The sequence below is a fragment of the Pezoporus flaviventris genome, unplaced genomic scaffold, assembly GCF_033815535.1.
Source record: "Pezoporus flaviventris isolate CSIRO_AGI_PZ_B2104156 unplaced genomic scaffold, CSIRO_AGI_Pfla_v1 ptg000078l, whole genome shotgun sequence".
Classification (NCBI taxonomy): Eukaryota; Metazoa; Chordata; class Aves; order Psittaciformes; family Psittacidae; genus Pezoporus; species Pezoporus flaviventris.
In genome coordinates, this window is record NW_026892626.1 from 16,588,196 (window position 1) to 16,614,031 (window position 25,836).

Sequence of the window (25,836 nt, forward strand, 5' to 3'; positions counted from 1 at the left end):
GGTACTCGGAGGATTATTGGCACACAAAGATACCAAAGTGTTTGATCCAACATCTGATCCTGGAGGCCATGCTGGACACTTGTAGCAACACTTCCCAAGGAAAACGCACTGCCTGCACAAGAACTCGTTGCTACTCAAGGTAATTCCATAGAGCTTGGACAAGGGGTTTGAACCAGCCCTGAGAGAGGATGCTGCCACGCTAGCAGCCAGCCAGCCAAAATCACACATCCCGAGAAGCAACAAGGACAAAAGACCCCCCCAGACCCCTAAGGCAAAGCCCAATAAAAGACCCTCTGTCTCATTTAAGACAAACTAAGGATGACTCGTTTGTTAGCTTTATTTGCCAATGGTACATTTAAACAGGTGCTCAGGACTAACCTCTTCAGCCGGGGTGGAAAACAACTCCTAGCTTATACAGAGTGCCTGTGACAACACATGGTTGTTGTTCGGGAGAAGAGTTATAGAATAGAATCATAGAACCCCAGACTGGTTTGGGTTGGAAAGGACCTCGAGATCATCCAGTTCCAACCCCCCTGCCATGGGCAGGGACACCTCACACTAAACCATGGCACCCAAGGCTCCATCCAGCCTGGTTGGAGAAGGCAGCTGGAGTTAGGCAGAAGCATGGGTGTGTTAACAGAGGTCACCAACCAAGGCTCCTCTGCAGCACAAAACCAGGAGGGGTGGCTGCACACAAAGAGCTTCTAATACCTCTTCTTTAATACATCTTAATACCTCCTAATAGGAACTGAATCAGACACCCCTCCTGTGGCTAAGAAGTGTAGCTGCACGTCCAGTGCTACCTTCACACCTGCATTTTCTCTTTGCTGATTACATGAAAAGAGGACTCAGAGATCCAAGCATGCACTCAGTTATCTCATGAGCACATCTTGTGGCCATGCACGATGGGCAGCGCCAGAGACGGGACCTCAGAGAGCCTCAGCTCAGAGGAGCCCAGCACGCAGTGTTCTTGCACTTGATCAAAAGCCCTTCCCTGCAATAAATACAAATTAAAACCAGAAAGCTCAAGCGTTCTCAAAGCGCCTCAGCTGACCACAGCCCATGCAGGCAGTTCCAAGACTTGAATGAGCTCCTTCATTAGAAATCTGACTTAATTTCAATAGTATCTCCAGCCATGCAGATGCCAGACTCTGTTTATCAGACTCTTACTTAAAAGCCCTTGCCTGAAGCACTTTTGGTGAACGCTTTATCTATGGATTCTACAGGTGGGACCTGACTTTGAATCTTCAACAGCACAACTCGAAAAGGACCCTTAAAAAAACAGGTTAAGAAATATAGTGTAATATATCATTTAACCCATTACATTGCTATTTCTACCGTCCTTTTGATGTGAGCATGGATTTATTTTAGTTACTTTAGGCTAGAATAAAAAGAAGGGGAAAATAAGCTGCTATTTGCCAACTGCATCTATTAGCTTGCTTCTAATTCCATAGCTCCAAAGCCATCCTGCAGCTCTGAGATTTTAAGTCCACACTCACAAGTAACAACTGGTGGTGTAAAAGCCCAGCCACTGCAACATGGGCATTGCTGGCTGTGACAGTCTGAGCCCTTGGCAGTGAAAGATAAGCCATCCACATCCTTTTATAGGTAGTAGTTTGGGGTTAGGTATTTGCAGCCCTTTTGATGGCTGCCACCCAGTTGTGAACACTTTGACAATGCAGCTCTGTGCTTCAGCCCGCAGCATTAGTGATTACTAATTTAACACTTCCATGGTACCAGAGGAGAACTGCATAAGTATGTTCAGCACTGAAGTCACTGCAGGATTAACCAGGCAAAACACACCTTCAAAAATGATAAATATCTATAGCTGCAAGACCAGTAAGGCAAGTGATGCAAAAACCTAAGGTGGAAAAGTTGCCTTTAAATATGGATGTGTCTATGATAGGAAGCGGCAGTACTCAGTGGTGAGCTGCTAACACTAGGGATTATGCTGTGTTTGATACTAAACTGCAATTTTAGACTTTTAAAGACATCCTTCACCACCCAGACAAGCACCTGGGGACATATCCCTTCTACTAGAAAGCACCCGCTGTCACAGAGGCTATGCTGGAATTGACACCAATTCCAAGTACAAATCCCAGTGGGTCTGTATCAACACTGGAAGCACAAATAGGCTATTTTCAACCATGGGTGACCTCAATATCTACAAGCTTCACATGGCAACAGCCACAAAAGCTCAGCTCCTGCTTCAGCACCTGAAACAAAGCTGGCAGGTTAACAGCAGCAAGCAGCTCTTAGGCGTTTCAGTAGGAAGCACTGGTTGCTGACATTCTCATGTTCTGACTCGATGACAGATTTATTTATGCCTGATAGTAGATTTGCACCTACATGAAGTGTGTCAAAGGTGTTTGAACAGCGAGAATCGTCAGATACACGAGAACTACAGAAAAAGAGCCCGCTGATTTAAGTGGTGAAGCATCCAACCACCGAGTTTTCATGTTTAAAACAGTGAATTAAAACCCAGGTAGGATTCCAGCATGTTATTTCCAAATAAAATCCTGACTTTTAAGAGCTCTAAAGGATAATTCTGTTTACGTTCCATGGAGAATTCTTTTCTTTGGAAACAAAGATCTACAGCATCACCTTCACTTGAACTGATTACCAGTTTGTTGAATACCTTCACGCCAATTGGATAGAAACAAAGATTTAAATGTCTTTCAGCATAAACAACATCCTATCTAGAATCCTCCAGAACACTGAGCTCTTCCAAATATCCTCTGGTTTAGGTCTAGAAAGTCAGACCCAAGAGGAAATATTAAGAGACATTCTGTACCAGAAACTTAACACCATCAATAGTGGGGTTTTCAGCACATCCACCTCACAAGGACTCATTAATACGCTCATCCTTTTGGGAAGAACACAGGTCTTCGTTCATCCTTTAATAGACAGCAGCCAGCTACACCGGGCATAGGCAAATCATCATGTAGAGAGTGAAACTCCAGCCCTCTCCCCCCACCAATACATACACATCTGCACTTTGAGCCAACTTTAAATACAGAGTAAAGAACGAGGAATTATCTTGGATGTGAACCAACACTAGTTTGTATTCTTCCCTGAATAACACTTTTCTTTTGCAGAAGGGAAATAAAGGACTGCTACAGAAACACAGCAACATTCAAACCCTTTAAAACAAAAGGTAGATTATTTAATGCATTAATGATGTTAATCTGAAGATAAATAAATCCACAACAGACTTTTACATTTCTTTTTGAGATTTCCTTTTTCTTTGCAGAGAATATTTCTGATATTATACAGTACTGAGAGGGTGTTCTTTTATGTTCTTAATGTCCAGGTGAAAAGCAAAGCTCAGTTCTCTCTGCTCTCTTCGTGGAACTCCTCAATGCCCTGTTCCAGGCGTGATTCTTTCATAAGCTTTTACTTGAAAGCGGAGTGGTGAGCAACATTAATTTCAAGAATAACTGGATGGTTTGGTCCCTGAGTCATCCTCTTGAGAGCCCATACTCTGCAAGGGAGAGAGTTAGCTCGTTTCACAAACAGGTCTGAGGTTTACCTTTGAGACAGACAGGTCTTTGAAGTTAGCAGGTAGGAAAATAAAGTGCGTATCAGATAACATGCACTTCCTTAAACACACGTTTAAAGCATGATGTCTATGCGTGTATTAATGTTATTATTAACATTATATACACTGACATTCAGTGCAACACATACTACACTGAATCTCTTTGCAAGACATTAAATCACTTACCTTCTGCACAAACTGAGGGTTCACAGTGATCTCTTGATCCATGGCTTTCAGTCGTTCATCAAGCTCTATACATTTCAGCATCTTAAAAATACGTATCAAGTTAATTACTTGGTCCAGCTTGCTCAAGATACTTCACGGCTGTGTTGTGTAGAACCAATAACCTTTGCCATCACCAAAGTTCCATGTCAAAATGTTCTTATCCCTCATCTCTCCTAACTGTCACATTATTTCTTATTCCCTTATTTTGATTCACGTCTTCCTAACAATCCTTTCCAAGGCCACTGACAGACAGCCCCATGAGGGTCAACCACCTCAGCTTACAGGCAGGTTACTGACAGCCAGTGCAAGTGATCCTTGAAGGCTAAAACTCTAAACCCAATCTTTCCAATCCATTCAGTTCAAGTAACTCCACATCAACATCAAGCAGTTGATCTGCTGAAACATCTCAAGCTGTACAGAGGATACAATAGGGAACGTGTTGACAGTAACTGACTATCAATCTAAACCCCCTTTAAATACCACTACTGTGAAATAGGCTAATAATGATTCATAGCCCTCAATCTCTTCATGTAAGTCACCTACACTGGCTTCTCCCAGCAGCTCTCTGATTACAGGCTAAAGTACTCTGGTAGCAATTCCAAAAGCAGTTAAGATCTTAAAGACTTACCTCCTGGTCAATGTTATGGAGCATAGCTGGATTGTTATATTTTTCAGGATTATCATGGAAACAGACCATACCATCTTTCTGGTTAATACTTGCAAAGATTTCACCATCTTCTATCTGAAATGAGAAAAGGGTTAACATAAGGCATCACCAGGAAGAGAGTTTTGAGTAACTACAGCACACAGGCTCCTTGTAGAATCATCTTGTTTGCTTCTTATTTCCTAACAGCTTCCCAAAGACAAATGCTGCGTGGTGGAGAATCCTGCTATGACTTTTTGAGAACAGTCTAAACACCACAGCACACTGACAGTATTTCCTTCACCCTGAAAGGGAACCATTCTTCAGGCACTCAGAACACCCACCACCAACCCAGACACTTAAATACACTGGAACAAGTTTTAAGTGAGGATAGTTCAGCCAAGTCTCGAGTCTCACCATGTGGAGGACGTATTTTTCTGCTTCTTGGGGCCCCGACAACTGCACTCGACTTGCCATGTCTTGTAATGACAACGTTAAAAATGTCTGAAATGTAGAAAGTATCAAACCATTAAAGCTAGATGTGAAGAACTTTTCTAATCCAATTTGTGAAGCCCAATGGGAAAAAAACTAGTGGGACACAGTTATTACTTATAAAAGCCCCATGAGAGAGAAGTCAGCTCTTCCTCTGAAGACATGAATCTCTTACACTGTTCACATACACAGACCAAACTAACAGTCGTTACTCCAGTTCTGCTATTCCTTTTTACCCCAAGCACAGTCCTGACCATGCCCAACCTCTTCCCTCACCTTTTTACGTGAATAAGGTGGCTGTCCATCCCTTGAATCTCCTTCAAGAGATGCATGTATTGTATTCCTTCTGAGGTTAGTTATATTGCAGCAAACATCATTTGCGCGTGCCATAAAAGAGCCTTCCCCTGATCATCTTTAAGGATTAATCTGACCTCTCAGATGAAGGAGCACGTCGCTCCACCGCTTCTGGTTTTCCCCTTACTTCAGATACTTCCAAAATCTGTCCTATTCACTCCCTCTTCTCTAATCAAGCAGCCTGTAAAGTTCAGTTCTCTCTTCTGAACAGAGATGAAGGTCACTGGGTCGCTGCGCTCACAACTTCTCTGAATATGTATGAAAATCTCATGGGCAAACCCCCTTGATAGACAGACACATTTATCCACCTTTTAAATAAAGCATAAGTAGCCACCTGAGGTGGTTTTCTATATAGAGCATTTTAGCCTCATTTGTTTCAGAGACACAAATCTCAGCTTTACTCATTTCTCCATGACATTACTGCAATATCATTTTGCTCTGAATTGAATACATTCCAGAGATACTCTGCGAGAAAAACTAATCACAATTCCTCAGCAAAACCACCCCCTTTGTCTTACCTTGGTTAGCCTCTGAATATTCTTTTTGTAGAGAGATGACAAGCACTGCTTAACCAGCCCCATATTGTTATCCCTTGTGAATGTTTCACTGTGTTTGTTCACCAGGTTTCGAAGCTCCGAGGGTTTATTGGTTGAATAAACTTGTGCTAGTTCATGGTAAGCATTGCTAAGGGGCTGCAATTAGAAAAATGAGAATCCTGTTCAACCAGCCTCTATTCACTACTTCGACATTAGAAGCCACGCAGGCATAAAAGCAGATTTTAAGTAGTTCACCCATCTCTCATACCAAATAGATGATGCCAGTACACGGCATTAGAGCAGTGTCAGATCCTCATATGCTAAATCTGTACTACTACAATATAAGATTTAATAAACTTCATTCAAGGACCTCTGTACGACAGTTCTAGTTCTGGAAGTGCAAGGAAAAGGCCATTAGCTGAACAGTGTATGAAGTGAGCTGAACTCAAGGTGCATAGTCACTGCCCATCGATTATAAGACACTGTCATCCTTGACCACAATGCATCACAGCAGGGCCAAGAGAATCAGAGGGTGAAGACTCGTTCACTTTAAAGCAGCAACTGTCTGAGTTTGCTTATTAATACCTGGAGTTGCAAGATTTTGGGAGCTCTACAATTTTGGTCACAAATCAATAAACTCAGTGTTAAATAAGAACTAGTAGTGTGTTATTTATTGAGGATCAGAACTCTCTCACTAATGTTTTTCTCTTCCACCCTACACCTCCTAATCTCAATGCTTACAGACTGCAAACTTGCAGCTTTTTCAGCAGCTTTTATTCTTTATAAAGCTGGGGTTTTGGAATAATCCATTTAGCATTTCATACTTCAACTAGATGAAGTTACGGGCTGAATGTTCTTACAAGGACACTGGACACTGAAAGCCAAATGAAAGTCGAGTCTTGTTTGAGTTCTAACATAAAACAGTATCAAGGGATGTGCAGTATCAGTGAAGAGAATACTGGTAAGTACCATTCAACCCTAAAATTCCTCCAAATTTATGTTTAAAAACCTGTATCCCAATATGAACAACAAAGTTTGTTTGTACAAGACACTCTTTAGCTATTGTACTCTAGAAAGGCAGCAGGAGATTGTCCTCTGGCACATTATTCCATGATCTGCAATGTTAAAAAGTACCATCAAATGAGGGTAGGAAACGTAAACTCAGCTTTATTGCTCTGTTATTTAACTGTATTCACAAAGACTTACCTTAATGAATCTACCAACTATCTGGGAAGTGTATTTTGGTAGCTGCTGAACTTTGCCAAGTAGTATCAAAGAAACTAGAATATACTTTTTATACGATTCCAACATAATATGACTGACTGCCATGGCTGGAGTAGTTATTGCCTAAGCAAGAAAGAAAGAAATGGAATAGGAATTTAATATATTTACTGATAGGTCCTGGTAGCTATTGCATTAAGAAAAAAATCTCAGTTTCAAGCTGCATGTGGAAGGGATACAGTGACATGAAATTCACCTTTGAGCATTAAAGCTTTAAACTAGCTTCTGTCAAAACTAATCATCCAAAATATATGAAATTCTATGCAAGCTGCTCAAAACGCATCATGTTACGGTGGTGCCTACCTTCAAATAACCCTGTTAAGATAAAACTAAACGTCTTTCCTTGGTCTATATCGAAAGTTGTACTAGAAATCACCTGCAGCTACTTGTTACCAGCAGTGATTATACACTTTAGAACCTGGATTCACACAGATCCCTAAAGAGGTTGTATAAAGCTATTACACCATCAGATCTCACATTTAATTATGCTGAAAGAGGCCTGCAGAATCAGGAAAAAGGATTTCAGTTTACTATGATGCTGCTAAGCTACTCAAGGGCTGACACTTGCATACAGAAACTGCCACATATTTGACAGCATTTTTCTCTCATACATACACTAAGTTTTCCCAATTTGGAGATTTGTTACTTCTTTCACAGAGAAAATGAAAGCAATATTGTGATAACCTTGACGTGTCACTCCCCTCATAAAATTAGCAAAGGTCTTAGGCAAACCCACTGCATTAGTTTTGCTTTAAGAACACACAATTGTGCATGTCAGCCTGGGAGCCGTTGCTATGCCAGCAGCAATAAACAAGCATCTGAAAAATATTTATAGTGAGATAAATTTAACATCAACCTTTGAGATGCATAGTTTTATGGTGCAATAGTTACTTGGCTGGAAGAGACCTTCTTAAAGGAAAACACCTCTAAGGACAGCTTGCTTGGTACTTCACTACATGCTGAGTACCACCATTCAGGCTGTACCTGTCATAAAGGAGCTAGTAGCGAACATGAACCCAACTCAGGTTGTATGCATTGCTATGATGAACACACACACACACACACACACACACACACACAACCAAACCCCATGTGAATGATGAGCAGCAGTACAGATCTGTTAGTGGAATCATATCTTTAAGGTTAAGAATGAAAATCATTGGTGGCTGCTTGTGCCTTATGTTAGGTACACAGCTTTTCCTGCTCTCCTTGGTGGCAATTCAAAGATGATATGTTAGCTCAGCACTACTCTACATGCTACTGTAGTAGTGCTACAATACGCTACTACTGCCTTTCAAGTGATCACACTTGAGACTTACCATTTGATTTCAAGTTACCTGTTCATAAAAGTAGAGTGCTCTTTCAAAGTTCTTTAGCCCAGTGTATATCATCCCACCATAGTAGTAGTAACATAAAAAGTGCTTCGCATCATATGCCCCATTCTCTTTACAAATATCCATCATGTCCACATCTAGATACGGGAGGGCAGGTTTAAAGCATTTTGCTAACAAACAGAGCTACAAGAAAATAAATCAGGTTGCCATAAATTAGCCATTTCCATTCAAATTTCCAGGAGGAAGAAGCTGAAACTGAATTCATCTGGTGCTAGCCAATAAATCTCACTCCTCCAAGAGGGATAAAACAGGGTATGTGGTAGGGCTGTAACACAGATTATTCTTTAACACAGATTGTGAGCTGTTATAAATTATCTGAATGCTAAAGAAATTAGACTGAGACAAAGCTGTCTGAAATTCCAGGCCTTACAGACTGCCTGCACTTAATATTGCACTAAACATTCCTGTCCAACCCTAAGTCCCAGGAGCCAAGAAATGAGACAGAAGAGCAAATTCAGGCCAAAGACACTGAAACAAACTGGCTTTTTGTCAAATCTGAGCAAACAGTATCTGGGTATTACACTTACGCTGCCTGTGTGTGACTTTCAGCCCAGAGAGAAGAGATGGCAAAGGACTTCTGAGAGTCATCAACAAAACCAAAGATCTGGGGACATGCACTGCACATTTAAAATGCATAGAAGGGCATTTTATTTCAGTGTATCATTATTTATGACTGGAGACCAGTTAAAAGGCAATTTAATACTACAGTACATGAACATGCATCTCCTCAAAGGGTTCTACCTATAAAATATGCTTTACTCTCACCAAAAGCCCTTACAGCTCCCCTTACCTGGCAGAGATCTGCGTGTATTGAGGTCAGCTGGTTTGTGTTCATCTGCATCTTGTCTATGGCTTGTCTGAGAATGCTAATTCCTCGCAGGGGCTGTCAGAAATTACATCTCTTTCAGACAATTTCTCATAGATGGCAGCACATTGGATCTTATGTTGACACTTACAAATGAAAAATAACACTAATTGACAGGTTCCATTCAGTAATAGTTAACTTGAGGTTCCCTTTGTGTAGGATACTGCAGTCTCTCAGACAATAAAATTAACCTGGGCTATACAACTTCTCCTGCTATGCTAAATGAAGTCATCAATTCTGCTCCATAAAGCCAACCTCATCAGGAATATAGGAGTGTGTATTGATACAAAAGCCTTTCTTGACTCCATGACATGACTCCCAGCAAGTCATAAAGGCAAGGCTCTTGATTTGCTCCACATAGACCAGACTTGATCTCTGCTTCTACTTCAGGCTAGATTTCACTGAAGTAGCCTGAAAAAAATCAGTATCTTAGCAACAGAAACATTGGTCAACTACTTCTTAATCAAGTTTCCTTTATATTTTGAGGCATTTCATTAAGAACATTATATAACACTGGTGAGAATAACACTGAAACCAGTATCACTGACTCACCAGTGCTAATAATTGTTGCAGCTCTCTCCTACTCATGCACATGTTGCCTGAAGAACATTCTGGGTACCACAGATTCTGTACTTTGTGTGAGAGAGCACGCTTTTAGGTGACTGTCCCCCTAATAATTCATCTTCCCTACGTTTTCCTTAAAGAAAGCTGGAAAATCTTGGTTCAGGTTCATTTCTTCTGAGTAAACTTAACAAATAAGGAGCTGCACAAAAATACATAACGTGAAGTTCGTGGCAAATCTTTATGAAGCAAGTAAGAGACTGTAATCATAAAACAGTTAGGGATGGAAATGACCTCAAGATCATCTTGTTCCAACCCCCTGTCAAGGGCAGGGAGACCTCACACTAGACCATGTTGCCCAAGGCATGTCCCTTTTAAGAGCTTGGATATGTAGGTAGCTTATATGTACTAGATAACAGTTGCTCACCTGTTTTCTCTCCACAAGGGCATTTGTTAACTGGTGGCACAGGCCAGCAACTAAATACAGTAAAAAAAAAACACAAAGAAAAACACAACACAGTGAAAAATCAGAATAAAACTATCAAAACCCCATATAAAGTCTGAAAATAAGCTTAACTTACAAGTGTCTGTTGCATATCTGATGTGTTCTCCGTTACAAGTGCTGATAAAAAGCTGCACCTGCGAGAATAACGTTTCGAAGTCAGGGATGCTGGGCATAGAAAACTTCACAAACCTAAACCAAGCAAACAAACAAAAGGGTTAGCACTTCACATTTGGAGCTTCATTACTGAGTCTCTGTAGATGCACGTAGATGCTTGCAAACAAATCCAAAGTGTTTATGACAGATGGCAGACGAGCTGCACAAGGTTTGAAAATACACTTTCCCTGCACACCCCCATTCTCAGTGTAGTGCAAACTGCAATTTAGAACAAACTATGGCAAATAAAGATCATTCTGTCTGCTACAATAGTTACAATCAGAACAGAAACACTGGCTAATGATGATGAGTTGTAATACTCAGCCACATAACTAACCTCTCTGGCCACTTTTGCCTCTCCTACAGCCGTCTCCTGCTTGAATGTGCTCAAGGTCATCTCACCTATTACATTATTAGATGTGTATCTCTCGTTAGGAGCATTTTCTCTTCACTCTCTGGTGGTTCCTTAGCACCTTATAGGCTTGCACACTGCTGCTTCTGGAGGATGAGCCATGATTATGCCCACCTCAGGGCAATGAATCCCTGTGCATCCAAGAAATGCCACAAAAACCTATGGGAAAACCCCTCTGTTCCATGCTATCAGTACACTCTTTTGATACCATCTCTTCAAATAATACACTTTACATATTATTGCCCCATCCCTGGCAGTGTTCAAGGCCAGGTCGGACAGGGCTTGGAGCAAGCTGCTCTAGTGGAAGGTGTCCCTGCCCGTGGCAGGGGTTGGAACTGGACGAGTTTTAAGGTCCCTTCCAACCCAAACCAATCTATGATTCTATTTCCTCTACACACTTATCTCCTTCCTCTACCTGTTTAATGGTTGTTTCCATGTACCCCATGATACAATTCTGCTAACACAGTACTGATGCCCTGCTTGTTGTAAAGTCCATAATGCATTTTTATGAGATGCTAAATTGTAATACTAAACAGCATTTTCTCCATGTATTCCAGTAATTTTGTTTCAAAAGGGTGGTAGAATGAGTACCAGGATTCTGATCTTTCCTTTAAAAAGGGAACTGTTAAGCAATAGTGAAACCTGTAGATGCTCCACTTATAGTTGGGTACAGCTAGAAACAAAAGCTGGAGCTTCAAGGCCAAATACCTTTATCTCAGCATCACCAATTCAAGTATTATCTTAAACTACAGACAACAGCAAGAGCTTCACTGCTGTCCAGAGGCAAACAGCCAAGAACTGTCAGAAGAACCCATGGAAAGAAAAGTGTTATTTCACACTTACAGTCTTAAAAGTCAGTTTTATACCTTTTTGCTGCACACATATGGAAAAACACTTATAGATGCAGCCATAAGGAAAACAACCCCTAATATTAACACTTAACAGTAATGGCATTTACAACCTCCAGAGGTTTCCTTTGGAAAACGTAAGTTTGAGTTGGTGTTTTTATTCCTAAATGTGCATCACTAAGCACCATTCTAACAAACACAGACTGAAAACATGCAAAAGAAAAACAGCTGGGAGACAACTCAGTATTAAAACTCCAGGCAACATACTAAGCTATTTAACTGAAAGGAAGCACCACTTACAAGACAGCCAGAACACCTAATGAGTGCTCCTGCACATCCAGGGCACCAAGGACTGTATCCAGATGGGAAAGGTTTTTTGCCAGCAGCTCTCCACTCTTATTGATCAGCTCACAAAGCTGGGTCATTTGCCCTGAAACACAAAACATGTTGTCAGACTCTAATTAGAGAACACTCACACATTCCCATACTTCATGACACTCTTCCTGCCCTGTATAACCTGAGGGAAAAGCAGCATCACCCAGAGAATTTACTTTTCTTTCATACAATGGGCATCAGCTTTCAACAGTGAGGTACCCACCATATGTGGCAGTGAAGCTTCTGGCCTTTGGGATTGCAAAGGAAGCCCTTAGAACATAAACCCAGCAGGAAAAGCAGCATCAGCTCACCTCAGAGATGGGCTGCACGGTCTGGTATCACCACCAAGCTCCACCTAAGCCAAGTCTACCAAACTCTAACCAGTGTACTGCCATGCAACATTTTGCCTGGTGGATAAATTTATCTTCACTTGTACTTTTTGGGCGTTGTAAAGGGAAAAAAACAGAACAAAACAAGACCAAAACCAGTCTCCTCCACTCTCTAGAAAATCCCAATACCACAGCTTGTTCCTTGCTGCTTCTCCAGTGCCCTATTTACCACTTTCCAGCTCTGCTCATAAACATGGTTCTTTGAAGCTGACATTAACATTACAACTAAGCACCTACAAGAAAAGGCTTTAAAGATCTGTTCTTAAATCTGGTTTGTGTAATTAAAACTGCAGTGGCGTTCTATTTGTTGTGAGCCATGAACACAGCATGAAAGGCAACTACTCTGAATTAGGAAGGTACAGTAAGCCCAGAAACCTTACAAAGAAAGCAGATCGATTGTCACAAATTGCTTTCAAACTCTTTCCCCACCATCACCTGAATTAAACTAACCTTTGCTGAAGCAGAGGATTGTTTGAACGTTCAATCCTTGCAGATTAGAGAGAAAAAGCAGAGTTTCCTCTCACCCCTACAAAAATCTTCATAAAAAGAGGAATAGTGCCTCCATTCATAGAGATGCATTATCCTCAACTCTCTTGGCCTTTTCCTTTGAAAAAGGGAAACCCTAGCAATGAAATGTTGAATTTGAAGCAATAGAAGGATCAGAAATTCCAAAGAGGGGACAAGAGCCCTCACCCCCAAACCGCTCTCTCCATATGGAATTCAAATTCCTGCCATAAGCATGGAAAGAGATAGGGCTTGTAAAATGCTCTGTAGCTTGATAACAGGTTGAAAACCTTAGTTCTGGTGAGCTCCCTAATAAGAAATCCTTCCATATGACAGCTATCACCTGGCACTCCCCTATAAACCAAAGCCAAAACCCCTCCTGAGCAACCCTCTACCCACCAGCATCACTGAACAACTTGCGGTGTACGCAGACGTTACCCACACCAGGCCCAACCAATCCATTTATGTCACTTCCCATGCACTTCCCAATGCTGAGAACCAGAACCGAACACCACTACCGCGAGCACACAGACTTCTCCCATCGGCTCTCCCAGTCTCCAGCAGCCTCCCTGGATTTGCTTCTTCAAAGGAATGACTATCTGGCTTATCCCTAATGGAAGAACTTCCACTTAGACAACCAGAACCACTTGTGCATCCAGAAAGCCTTGTAGTTAGTTCCCCAGTTAAGCAAAGAATCACCTTTGTACCCACACTTTTTAGGTATAATTTATCTCTTGCATGTGATACCCCCCAGTAAAAACACTCTATATGTAACAAATTAAAGCAATGTAAGAGCAAGTTGGAGCTCCATGCAGAGATAAAGCCTGGAGACACAAAGGAAAGCATCAACTCGTGATCAGTTCCACGGAGCAACCATCCCACGCGGAGCAACCCCTCAGCACACAGTCTAGGAAGCATCAACACGGGAAGTTCAAGAACCAGGAACCGCAGGAGTTTGGCAAAGAACCGAAAGGATTCTTACTGTGGTTATTAAAACATTTTCTAAGCGCTTGGATTATGGTACCTCTGAGGTGGAGTCTCAGCCTTCCTCCCATGCGGTTCTGTTCATGCCCCACTTTATCCCCATGGAATACCGCTCGTGCAGTGCATTTTAAAGCCCACCGCTCAGCACCGAGGTGACAGGCCGGGCTGCCGAACCCCGGTTAAAGCCCCTGCGGTGCCCGAAGGCTCGGAATCACTGCCGGCTTCACCGCACTCCGCCGGGACCTCTCCCTCATGGCCACCGCTGCCAGCCGGACCCTGTCAAACCCCACCGGGACCCCCCCGGAGGCCACAGCCCGGTGAAGGCCCCACAGGACAGGAGGCTGAGGGAGAGCCGTGAGGGAGCGGAGCGAGGAGAACACGGGGGAAGGCCGCGGCCCGCCCCCCTCGGCTCCCGCGGCCTCCAAGCCCCGCTGTGCGCCCGCCCCGCGGTCACCTTGGGCCGAGAGCTGCCGGACGCTGTTGACGAACTGCTCCAGGGCCGACGCCATCTTGGCGGCTGGCGGCGCGGCCGCGCGCGGGGGTGGCGGGAGCGCGCACGGGGAAGGAGGCACCGCTTACGGGCCCCGCCGCCGCCGCCGCCGACCTACCCGCCAGCCAATCAGCGGCCGCGGCGCGGAGCCGCGCCACGCCCGCCGCCGCTGCGTCATTTCCGCCGCTTCGCCACCTCTCGCGGGAACAGAGGTTGCCATGGCAACCACCGCCCTTCCGCCCCCCCTCTTCGAAGCCCGCGTTAAGAGCGAGGGAGGGAGGAGCGGGAAGCCGTGACTCAGCGGGGCTGCGTGATGACGTCACGGCGGCGTCACCCCCCTCCGCGGCGCGGGGCTTGTGCACGTTGTCCCCTTGGCGGGGTGACCGGAGGCTGAGCGTGGCGACTTTTCGCCCCTATGGGACAATATGGGACAATATGGGATAATAATACCATCCCTATGATGAGAAATGGGGCTGTTCAGCCTGGAGGAGGGAATGGAGACCTCCTTCAGCCTGCCACTGTCTGAATAGGGATGCTGGAGAGGGGCTCTGCATCAGGGACTGCGGGGACGGGACGAGAGGTGATGGGTTCGAACTGAAACAGGGAGATTGAGGTTGGATAAAAGGAAGTTCTTCCCTGTGAGGGTGCTGAGGCGCTGGCACAGGGTGCCCAGAGAAGCTGTGGCTGCCCCATCCCTGGCAGTGTTCAAGGCCAGGTTGGACACAGGGGCTTGGAGCAAGCTGCTCTAGTGGAAGGGGTCCCTGCTTGGAGCTGGATGAGCTTTAAGTTCCCTTCCAACCCAAACCAGGTTGGGATTCTCTGTGTGTGCTCCATTGCTGCAGGAGCTGGTGGGCAGGGAAGTACCCTTCACCGCACCACAAGGAAGAAGGTCTCACTGTGGGATGCGTGCGTGTTCTCTCACTGCTTCCTCAGACACATCAAACTGTGTTGAAATCCTGTTCCTCACCATACACAAATGCCTCTGGCACAAGAGAAAGCAGAACTCGGCCTTAAAACTTCACGTTTTCCTTCCCTGTCAACATTCACCACCGCGTACAGCCCGGCTGCCAGTTCTCCTTCACGCCATGACCTTTCCCAAACCACCTGATCTCTCATTTGCCCTTTCTGTGAAGCAAGGACGATGCCTTCTATTGGAACACACTCTGGAATTAAAAGATGGAATACTTTGGAGCTGCTAAAGCTGTATTATTGCCACCAGTCGAGATCTTCCCCAGCTCAGCGGCTGCCTAATCCCGTTAGTCACACTCAGAGGCTTCCCCCTCCTTTAGCAGCTCAAATCCCTGCAGTGTTTTGTGACTGCAGCCATCCATGGTCCTGTATCAGAATGCCCGGAGTGTGATGTGCCCCCAGCGCTCCTTTTGGGGCTAGTTTTGTCTTTTAAAGGTTCCCACTGTCACCCGTGGGGACGGATCTGTGTCACACCGAGCTAGATCCTGAGCAGAGCACGAATTGGTTGAAATCGGTGTGTTTCAGGTCAAATCAGCTGCAAAAATCCCTGCGTTATGTGCACCCCAGCAGCCGCTCGCAGGGACGGGGGTTGGAGGGGTCATTGTGGGTACCCCCCCAAGCTGGGACTCGGGTAAACTGAGGCAGGGGCTCAGTGGAGCCCCCGCTGCGGGGAAGGGGCGGGCGGATGGGATCGGCGCCGTCGCACCGCGTTTGTGCCGCTTGAAGGCGGTGCCGCCGCTCCGGGCTCGGTCGGGCACCGGGAAGAGGAACTGGGCTTTGCACTGCCGGGTCGGGGTGAACGCACCGCCGAACACCGGGGTCCCGCTGCCGCTTTGCTGCGCTGCAAAAGGGAGGGATGGGGCGGGGAGGAGGCGAGCGCCGGTCTTTGCATCCCCCCCTTGCAGCCCCTCTGCTCCCTGTTGCATCCCCCTTGCACCCTCCCGCTCCTCCCTTCTGCTGCAAGGGGCCGTGCTTGAAATAAAGCCCCCCCCACCCACCTCCCCTTGCCCGCAGACCCCCCCTAATCCCCTGCTTAAGCCCCCTTTCCATCATGATCTTGCTGAGCAGCTTCTTGCACCTCCGGCCTCGGCACTGCGGCCCCTTCGCAGGGCTGGGCAGGGGTCCCGGCCCCTTAGCGGGGTCCCGCAGGGCGCTGCGGGTGCTGGTGGACATGGATGGGGTGCTGGCTGACTTCGAAGGAGGCTTCCTCAAGAAGTTCAGAGCCAGGTATCCCGACAAGCCCTACATTGCCCTGGAGGACCGGAGGGGCTTCTGGGTGTCGGAGCAATACGGGCGCCTGGGACCTGAGCTGAGTGTGAGTCTATGCATCATCCCCGGCTCTGCGCGTGGCTCTTGGTTTGCTCTGTGCTGTGTGGTTGGAGCTCTGGCCCCTGTGGGACCCCCCCCCACCCACCCACCCACCCATTAACTCCTCCATGTCCGAGGTGCAGCGCTGTTGGTGCTGGATGGAGCTCCCATTGAAACGCAGGGCTGCATGCAGGAGGGCTTCCAGAGGCGCTTTGCTCCTGGAAATCCGGTGTTTTCCATGCACATCTGTTTCCCTGCATGCATGGATGGAGATGGATGCAAGGAGAGAGGAGAGCTGGTTTAATTGCATAGCTGGGGTTTTCTAGCTCTGACATGGCCAAGCTGCATGGATTGATAATGTTCCTGGGTGGATTATTTAGTTCCTCAAGAGCCATGTGAGGAGTGGGACACAGAGAAGTTGAGAGCAAACCACGCAACTGATGCTTCATGTGAGGGCTTCCTTTATATTAAATCAATCCCAAGCCTTCCCAAGCTTCAGAATTATTGTGCTGCCTTTAATCATTAAAGCCTAAAAGCAGAAGCTGTTGTTACGCTGTGCTTTATCATTCAGCAAAGGGCTGAGCGCTGCACAAAGGTGGTTTCTGCCTCTACCAGTTGCCCATCTCAATGGGATGTCTCTGGTCTCATCTGCAGATTGCAGTTGTAGTTGAATGGTGTTGGGGCAAATAAAACTACTCATCATTAGAGGTGTGATGGCTGCAAGGAAAGGAGGAGGGTGAATAAGGTCCAAGGCTCTGCCACTGGCAAAGACCTGAACAGCTTGATGAGCTGAAGGAATAACGTGTCCTCTCTAGCTGATGAGAGGGGAATGGAGGACATCATTCATGCGGGAAAGCAGATGCTAAAAGTATGACAGGAGCGTGATAACCCTTTTGTTTCTGCTTGATCTTAACTACTTTGGATGTGTTAAATGAAGTGAGCTCTTTTTGTGTCTGCTGTGATCATGTAAAGCCATTAAAACCTCGCGCTGAACAAGTAGCAAAACCTCCCCAGACTGACATCAGGGCAGCTCTGATTTCATCCATGATTTCAGACCAGGGATAAAGAGAGTAGGAGCTGCTCTGTGGCTGCAGGGCCACGGACCATTGCAGACATCAGACAGCACCATTGACCTCCTGTAGGAGACTGGAAAATAGAAGCTAAAGAGACCAATGAGCTGGAGGTCCCAGCTCTGAGAAGGAGAACAGCTCAGCAATACATTGAGCATACAGACCTAAAAGGATGGGGGAGCCTTGGATGGGTAGGAAAATGGCTCATGGGGAGACATAGGAAATTGAGGGTCTGCCCTGCCTGGCACGTGGTGGGATTCCCAACCTGGGGATTTTTCCATCTGCTGCTGCCTGTGGTGCCACAGGGAATTATTCCGGCGCTGGGAGCCAAGCAGGTCTTTCCTTAGCTCTTCCCCCATCAAACTTGATTGCAAAATGCTTTTTGACATGAGTGAGTGGAAGCCAAAGAGCTGCGGAAGTCCTTGCCGTAGGAAAACACTTCAGGGCAGTTTGAAGTGCTCTGCTGCATCGGGCCTCGCTTCCCAGACGTCTCTTGTGCAGCTGCAGTCAGTATGGTGAAGTAAAGCAGCATTGCTCACCGGCCTAAAGCAGAGCAGGGGGTGTTTGCCTGGCTCCCTTGCACCGAATCGGAGTGCATACGTACATATATATGTATGTCTCTCATACATATTTAACATGAATGAAGAAGCTTTTCTTCCTTCCTCTGAACCACTGAGGTTTGCTGCTGCTCAGGCAAAGGGGAAGACAGCAAGAGCTGATGTGGGTAGCCTCTTCTTTTAAGTTTCTTCCCCAAGTAATGCATTAAAGGCATAACGTGGTGGTTACCCACTAGGTTCCCACTTAGCAGGCAGGAGGGAGCTGCTGACGTGTCCAACCAGCCTATTTGTTCCTCTGAGCATTAAGAGCGAGCATCACTGAGGCTGCTCCTACTCTGATGCTCTGCTGGCTCCTCCATCCCTTTGCAATACAAGAAGGCTGGGATAGGCTTACACTTCCTTTTGTCCCTGTTTTCCTACCTCAAATACAGAAGCAGAGCTGCTTAAAATGAAGATCAGTCCTTCAGGGCACAGCTCCCTTCAAACCTTCTCCGAGCTGCATTTACAGCTACTTGGCTGCATTGCAACACCAGGACAGGGCTGCTTCTGCTCCCCACAGCCATACTGCAGCACAACCAGGCTCTCTCCTCCCTGAGGACCCAGTGTCTGTGCTTGAGGGAGTGCAGGGGATGGATGCTGTTCCGTAGAGCTGGATCCCATCACATGCAGCCCCTGGTCCCAAGGTTTTGCTCCCTGTAGTTTCTGCTCTGTGCCATGTGCAGCCTGGCTGCTGACCTGGTTGTGAAGTGCCTCAAACCCCTGCCTGGAGGTGCTCTATTTGCCTGACAGACCTTGCCCAGACATCCCTGAGGATGAGCATCTGCATTCCTCCTGACATGCAGTTCATCCTATAATATGTGTTCTCTTATGAGAGCAGCCCAGCTGCTATTTTAAGTGATCTGATTGAAACAAATAGGCCAGGCAGCATCTGTGGCTGCACAGCGCCACATTACAGCAGGGCTACCAGGGCTACCATCAGCCGGATCCACATGGAAGCGCCCCTCTGGATGCATATCCAGGGTTCGATTTGGTTCTGGACAATCTCTTGTGTTCTGATAAGAAGGAACATGCTGCTCCCTCTGTGTTTGGGGCTGCAGAGGCAAAACCAAGCTGCTCCAGAGGATCTCCAGTCTCAATGGTATGGAGTGGGTGCAGGCTGGCTGGTGGGGAACAGAGGCACCCACAGAGGCAAGGCGGGTTAGCAGGAGGGGACTGGAGCCAGCGCTCCCACCTTTCCCACTGTCACCATCCTCTGTCCTAGCGAAGGGTGAGGAAGATGCATGTGCAAGAGTAAGCGAGAAGCCCTGTGCAGTAACTGCTCTCTTTTCCTACATAGGAGAAAGCCATCAGCATCTGGGAATCCAAGAACTTCTTCATCGAGCTGGACCCACTCCCCGGGGCTGTGGAAGCTGTGAAGCAAATGGCAAACTTGGCCGAGTGAGTAGGAACCTGCCCGTGGTGTTTGGGATGGATGGGGATGAAGCAGTGGCTACCAATAACACTCTGCCCCTGTTTTCCTCCTCCTGGCAGCACTGATGTGTTCATCTGCACGAGCCCCATCAAGAAGTATCGCTACTGCCCGTATGAGAAGGTGAGCAGGTCCGAATCCCAACCCCTCTTCCATACAGTGCTGCCCAGTGAAAGCCAGCTGACCCCTGCATGCTTCCAGCTGTAAACCAGCAGCAATATTTCCCTGCTCCACCCCATTTGTTCTTAAGCATCTTCAAAAAGCCCCACTCTTGGCCAACCTCCACCATTTGCATGCACGGAGGTGCTTGGTCTCCGTAGCTCATCACAACATCAAAAGCTGCTTGGCTTTTAAGAGAACTTGTGCTCCAGCAGCATCCGAATCCTTCCCACTCGTGATGAGAGAGATGTCCTCCCTGTGTGGGGCACAGGGCTTGTGCTGTGCTCGATTGCTGCTCCACCCAGCAGCCCTGTCCATCAGCCTTCCTTGAGCTCCCCGTTCTCTCCCCTTCCAGTACGCCTGGGTGGAGAAGCACTTCGGCCCCGAGTTTCTGGAGCAGATCGTTTTGACACGAGACAAGACAGTGGTTTCTGCTGACCTGCTGATAGACGACAGACCTGATATAACAGGTAAGGGAGGTACAGGGTGCTAGGAGTGACCAGAGGCAGCCCCAAGGGGCGGAGAGCATCCGGGGGTGTGATGGGTGCTGGTCCCTCCCTGCTTGATGAGGCTCTGGTGTCCGCAGGCTCCTTGTGTCGGAGTAAGGTCACCCTTTGTGTCTCACAGGGGAGTTGTGCAGAGAGCCAACCTCTCTCCTTGCTTTGCAGGGGCCGAGCTGAACCCGAGCTGGGAGCACGTACTCTTCACAGCCTGCCACAACAAGCACCTGCAGCTGAAGCCCCCCAGCCGCAGGCTGCAGTCCTGGACCGATGACTGGAAAGCCATTCTGGATAGCAAACGCCTGCCGCCCGGCCAGGCCACCTAAACACCAGCATCCCGCAGCCACTCCTGCTACAGGGTGAAACCATGGACACACAGACACTGTCCCTGCTGCGGAGAGGAAGAGGAGGGCGAGCTGAAGCACCATGGCCACCCGGACCCGCATAGCAGCCCCCAAGCCCAGCTGCGGTGCAGCAGCAGGATTGCACCTTGGACCCAATGGGAGCGTATCCCACTGGTTCTTGGGGTCCATGTGCTGCATCTGCACCCTCTGCGAGGCCATCCTGGTGTTTCTGATGGACAAGGTCACCCTCAGCGTGTCTGTGTGGCACAGACCAGCTCTCCATCCTCCTCTCTGCGTTACAGTCAGGGATCACACGGGTGGTTTGTTCTGTCCTCAGAGGGCTTCATACTTGGATTTTGGGATGCAGGTGGCTGGAAGGGCAGGGGGAGCAGGCAGATGCTGCCCAGGCTCCCTGCACCAGCTCAGTTGAAGCAACAGGACGGCTTTGTGCTTCCCTGCAGGAAGAGACCCTGCAGTGTGATATGGGGACAACACCACTCCTCCGTGGATCTGGCCATGGAAAGAGAATCCGGAGGCATCTTCCAGTTGATGGGAGGGATCCCTGCTTGCCCTCATCCCTGAGGAGTGCCACAGCTTTAGAGCTGATTTGGGATGAAGAGAAGGACTCTTCTCCCAGCTGCTCATTGCTCGTGGGCTGCTCATCCAGGGAATCTCTGGGACAGCGAGCAGGCAGCAGCAGTGCCAGCACCAGCCCTTCCTGGGAGCTGGGCAGCTCATGGCTCACCCTAACAGGCATTGATCCAATGGTAGCTCCATGGATTTCAAGGCCAGGAAGGTCTGCACACGCCGGCTGCATGCTCACATCACCCCATCTTCCTCCTCCTGCCAGTGTTTTGACACCGGGAAAGCTCTGGATGTGCATGCACCAAGCGCACTGCTTCCATGCAGAAAGTCCTGGGTGCTGCGCCCCGGCATGGTCAGCAAGTGGGATGTTAATGCCACTGAGCATCCTAAAGCCTTCAGTGCAGGGCCACTGGGAAGATGCTGCTGGATGAAACAGGGCTGGTGGAGAAGCTACAGCATCACGGGGAAGTGGGTAAAGCAGAGGCACCACAAGTGTCCAAAGGGCAGGTTGAGGGTTGCATTGGTGGAGGACTGTCATGGCCACATCCATGGATGCTGTTACCAGTCTTTACCTACCATAAGGGTAGAAGTTGGGGGACACTGCTGCTAAAGGCTGGGGAGCCCATTAGAGATGCCTATGAGGCTGCAGCATGTGCAGTGTGTGTGCCAGGCACACAGCCAGGGGAGCTGCAGCTGGGTACCACAAAGGGACCGTTTGGATGAAGGAGCAGCTCCAAGAAGGATGCTTTTTGCATGGCAGTGCCCACAGCTTCTTCCTCCCCTGCCTGGCTCTTTCCTGCCTCCCTGACTCTGCACCAATCCAGCTTCAAACTGCAGTGACTGAGCTGGGACCAGCACCACCAGAAAGCAGCCGCCTGGTCCCAGAAGAGACATCCCAGTTACTGAGGAGAGCCAAGTGTTCCATGGCACTGCTATAGGGCAGGGAACAGCCTGGCTTTCCCAAGTGGGAACCGGTGCCTCATGCATTGCCCCGGGGACGCACTGGCTGCATCATGGCTCATGTACATCACTGCAGAGCCCAGGATCCCATGGCCATGTGGGATCCCACCGTGTGCTCCTGCTCTCCTTGGTCCAAGGACTTGCTGGCTGCAGGAGTGGAATGCCCCACTGGGACACAGCCCCATGGGCAGGGGTGGTAGCCAGGGCTTGGCTGGGGTTTGCCACCCCGTGCTGCTTGCTCATCCCTTCAGCTTGCCTCTCCTCTCTCCTATAGCCCCCATCAGCTCAAACCTATGTAAGCTTAAAGCTACATAGCCAACAAATAACTGCTTCAGCAGCAGCAGCCAACCCATCACATCCTGAGGGGCTACTGGAGTTGGGGCTGTTGAACCTGTGCCTTCCCTGGCTGCTGCAGGGCCAGGGATGCAGCCTGCATCATCCTGGGACTTTCTGCTGCCCCATATCTTGGGATGGGGCAGGAGGGTGAAGACAGCACGGTTGGCCCACGGTGGTGGGTTATGTCCCATAAGGATGTTCTTTCTTTCCTGTTTAAACCACTGCGTGCTTCTCCCGGTGATGGGTCTGGTTCAGGGGGTGTTTGCAATGTGATGCCCCAAAGCAACCATTTTCCCCCATGGCTGGGGCAGACCCAAGGGATGTGGGTCTCTAGGGCCAGCCATTGTCTTCCCCTTGGTAGCACATGTGATGCTGGAGAGACCACACGCATTCACACTAAATACACTCAGAAGCAGGGCTGGGGTTTCTCATCCCTGATGCTCCGACTGGATGCACAGAAATCCCAAGCAGGAAGCTGGTCTGTTCACTGCTGCCAAGTTCAGGACCAGGAGGTGGCTTCCCATTGCCCAACGGATCAGCCCTTTCACCATCCAAGCCCTTCTGTGGCCAGCCAAGATGCACAGAGCTTTTGGTTTTAAAGGCACATCTATAAAGCTGAGGAGGATGAGGAGCACTGCAATAAACACTGGGGGTCATCAGCATCCAGCTCCCTAGAAATGCAGTTTGGGGTTTGCAGTTTCTCTGCCTTCTGCATGGGGATGGGGGTCCAAAAAGCCTGGAGCCAGCCCTGCTGTGCTGTTACGCCGTTAGACAGAGTCCCTGTTGGCAGAACCAAGCCCAAGGGGTGGGTTTAGGTAGCGCTCAGCTTCCTAAAGATGTTTTATAACAAATAAAGCTGTAAAGTGTGTCTTGTGTTGTGCCAGAAGCTATAAAAGGGGCTGGCTCTCCCCCCAGGGCTGCCAGGTGATGGCACTGGGACCAGGGCCGTGTTTCCAGTGTAAGATGGAACGAGGTGGAGGGATCGCATCCCTCCGATGGAGCATCACAACCCACTGATGCACGCTAACCTGTGGGTCTGCAGCTGCACCCACTGCCTTCTTATTCTCCCTTGCAAAGCCTCAGGGTATCGCATACCTTCCAGGTGACCAGCACAGTTTCCAAGGCAGGTGGAGATGGAGAGGAGTGGGAAGGAGGTGGTGGTGACCTGGCCCTGGCCCTCTACACAGAGGACCACTGCAGGCTGGTGGTGGTGGGATCCTTCACATCCCAGGAGTGGGCTGGGGGTGTGAGCAACCAATCCTTAGGGAATTCACCCCAAGAGCAGCCCATTTCACCTCGGTCCAAGCCTGCAGGACCCATCAGGGTGGGAGCAATGATGCTCGTGCCTGGATCCCTCAGAAGCTGTCGCCATGTGGGTATTCGTTAGCTCTTTATCACGTTGGTTGATGCCCAAATAGCTCCAAGCCAGTTTAAAGCCTGGATAAGGGGGAGAGTCAGAGCTGCAGGGTCCAGCCCTGATGCAGGGGTAGCGACTGGTGTGGGATGGAGCTGGGACAGGGACAGCAGGAGGTAGAGTCACCCCCACACCCAGCTGGAGATGGAGCAGCAGCAGAGACGGCTCAGCCCATGGTGGTGACCGGATCCAGCTTTGCTTCCGCCATGCCCAGCTACAGGACAGGAGCAGGATGATGCCCTGGGATCACTGCTTGGGATCAGGGTCTGGAGCGCAGCGCTGCCTATGCATGGAGAGCAGGAGAACCGTGTGATGCTGGTGAAACATCCACTAGAGGGGACTGTGCGATCGCGTGTAGGAGCGCGCTGCCTCCAAAGGGACCGCAGAGCAGGATTTGGCTCCTCTGCCTGTAAAAAGCCACCTTCCTCCAGCCCTCAGCGCTCCGCGTTATCCCAGTCCAGGTTCCCAATGCCCTCAGCATCCCTCCCGCTGGGCACTGAAACCGGGGGGGGGGGCAGTTCACCCGGGGCAAATGGAGCTCTATGGGGTACTGGGAATGCAGTTTCAGAGCCCCCTCCCAGCAACTTGCTTCCCCCCACAGCAGGATGGGGCAGAGAATGAGATGGGCATAAGCATGAAAGCCTGTGGGTTAGAAGAGGAATGAGGGGTTTACAGGGTCCATATAGAAGATGCCCCAACAGCTCAGAGCATCCCCCAGTCTCCTCCATGCCTCCTGGTCCCTGCTTTACCCCCGTGTCCCCATAACTCTCCCAGGGCTGAAATTGTTCATTCCTATCCCTGCAAGCCCCAAATCCCACAAGGATCAGGGCTGTTCCTTGGCTTCTTGCTCCTGCTTACCCTGAAGCCAGAGCCTGTTTGGGGGGGGGGGACACGACAGAGCCTTGTGTACCAATGGAAGGCAGAACCAGGGCAATTGTTGGTGTCTTCTTGCCCTCTCCTTCTCCCCCAGCACCACGATGTCATTTCCTCCTGGCAGGATTAATGCTGCTCAATTTGTACACAAGGACTTAAGTAATGCACTCCCCAGAGGGCAATAAAGCTTCCCTTGGCCCAGCAGTGCTGGGGAGGCCAGATGAGAGCCCGCAGCCATAGGCTGCATCAGCTTTCCTCATGTGTCCTTCAAGGCTCCACACACGAAGCCCATTCTCCTGGCAAACATCCTGCAAAGTGTTTGTTTGCACCCGTGTTATAGCAAACACTTATGGAACACGGTGTATTTAGACATGAGCAACGGCCACCTCCTCCTCCCTGCATCCCCAGGGCCAGGCTCATGGCTTAAAGCTGCCAAAACCTGGCTGCTGATGCTGCAGTTGCGGGTACCACTGGGACCCGAAGCCCTGAGCACGAGGCCACCTCGCCTACTGTTCCCATCCGTGGCTCTTTCCTGGAGGTTCCCAGTTCATGGTCCTGGAGCTGGGATGCAAGCAGGGGAAGGGTCTGATCATGATCTCATACAGACACTGGGCTATGGGTGCAAGGGCTCCAGGGATGCCATCCAGCTCCATAAATACCCATCGCAGGGGATGACACCGATGTCCATAAATACCCATCATAGGGGAGGACGCCCATCTCAGGCCACTCCATGTGCAGACA

At 48.5% G+C, this 25,836-nt stretch overlaps 2 protein-coding genes across 5 annotated transcripts; one reads left to right on the top strand and one right to left on the bottom strand.

The window, feature by feature from the left end:
- Positions 1–3,144: 3,144 nt before the first annotated feature.
- COPS3 (COP9 signalosome subunit 3) lies at positions 3,145–14,643 on the bottom strand. Of its 4 annotated transcripts, none has more exons than XM_061473638.1 (12): positions 14,517–14,643; positions 12,111–12,240; positions 10,474–10,586; positions 10,320–10,369; positions 9,257–9,349; positions 8,410–8,589; positions 6,998–7,138; positions 5,774–5,947; positions 4,827–4,913; positions 4,395–4,508; positions 3,728–3,808; positions 3,145–3,484 (listed from the first exon to the last, which is right to left on the bottom strand). In XM_061473638.1, exons 1-12 carry the CDS (start codon positions 14,569–14,571, stop codon positions 3,431–3,433), a joined length of 1,272 nt encoding a protein of 423 aa, XP_061329622.1. In that variant the 5' UTR covers positions 14,572–14,643; the 3' UTR covers positions 3,145–3,430. The 4 variants fall into 4 exon arrangements, with proteins under 4 accessions (XP_061329622.1, XP_061329623.1, XP_061329624.1 ...); XM_061473639.1 differs by lacking the exon at positions 14,517–14,643 and adding an exon at positions 12,409–13,017; XM_061473640.1 differs by lacking the exon at positions 12,111–12,240 and having other exon boundaries at positions 14,517–14,616.
- Positions 14,644–16,085: 1,442 nt separating this feature from the next.
- NT5M (5',3'-nucleotidase, mitochondrial) lies at positions 16,086–23,676 on the top strand. Its single transcript, XM_061473280.1, has 5 exons — positions 16,086–16,836; positions 19,793–19,893; positions 19,987–20,047; positions 20,439–20,553; positions 20,752–23,676. The coding sequence occupies exons 1-5, from the start codon at positions 16,573–16,575 to the stop codon at positions 20,907–20,909; spliced, it is 699 nt and encodes a 232-aa protein (XP_061329264.1). The 5' UTR covers positions 16,086–16,572; the 3' UTR covers positions 20,910–23,676.
- Positions 23,677–25,836: the final 2,160 nt, after the last annotated feature.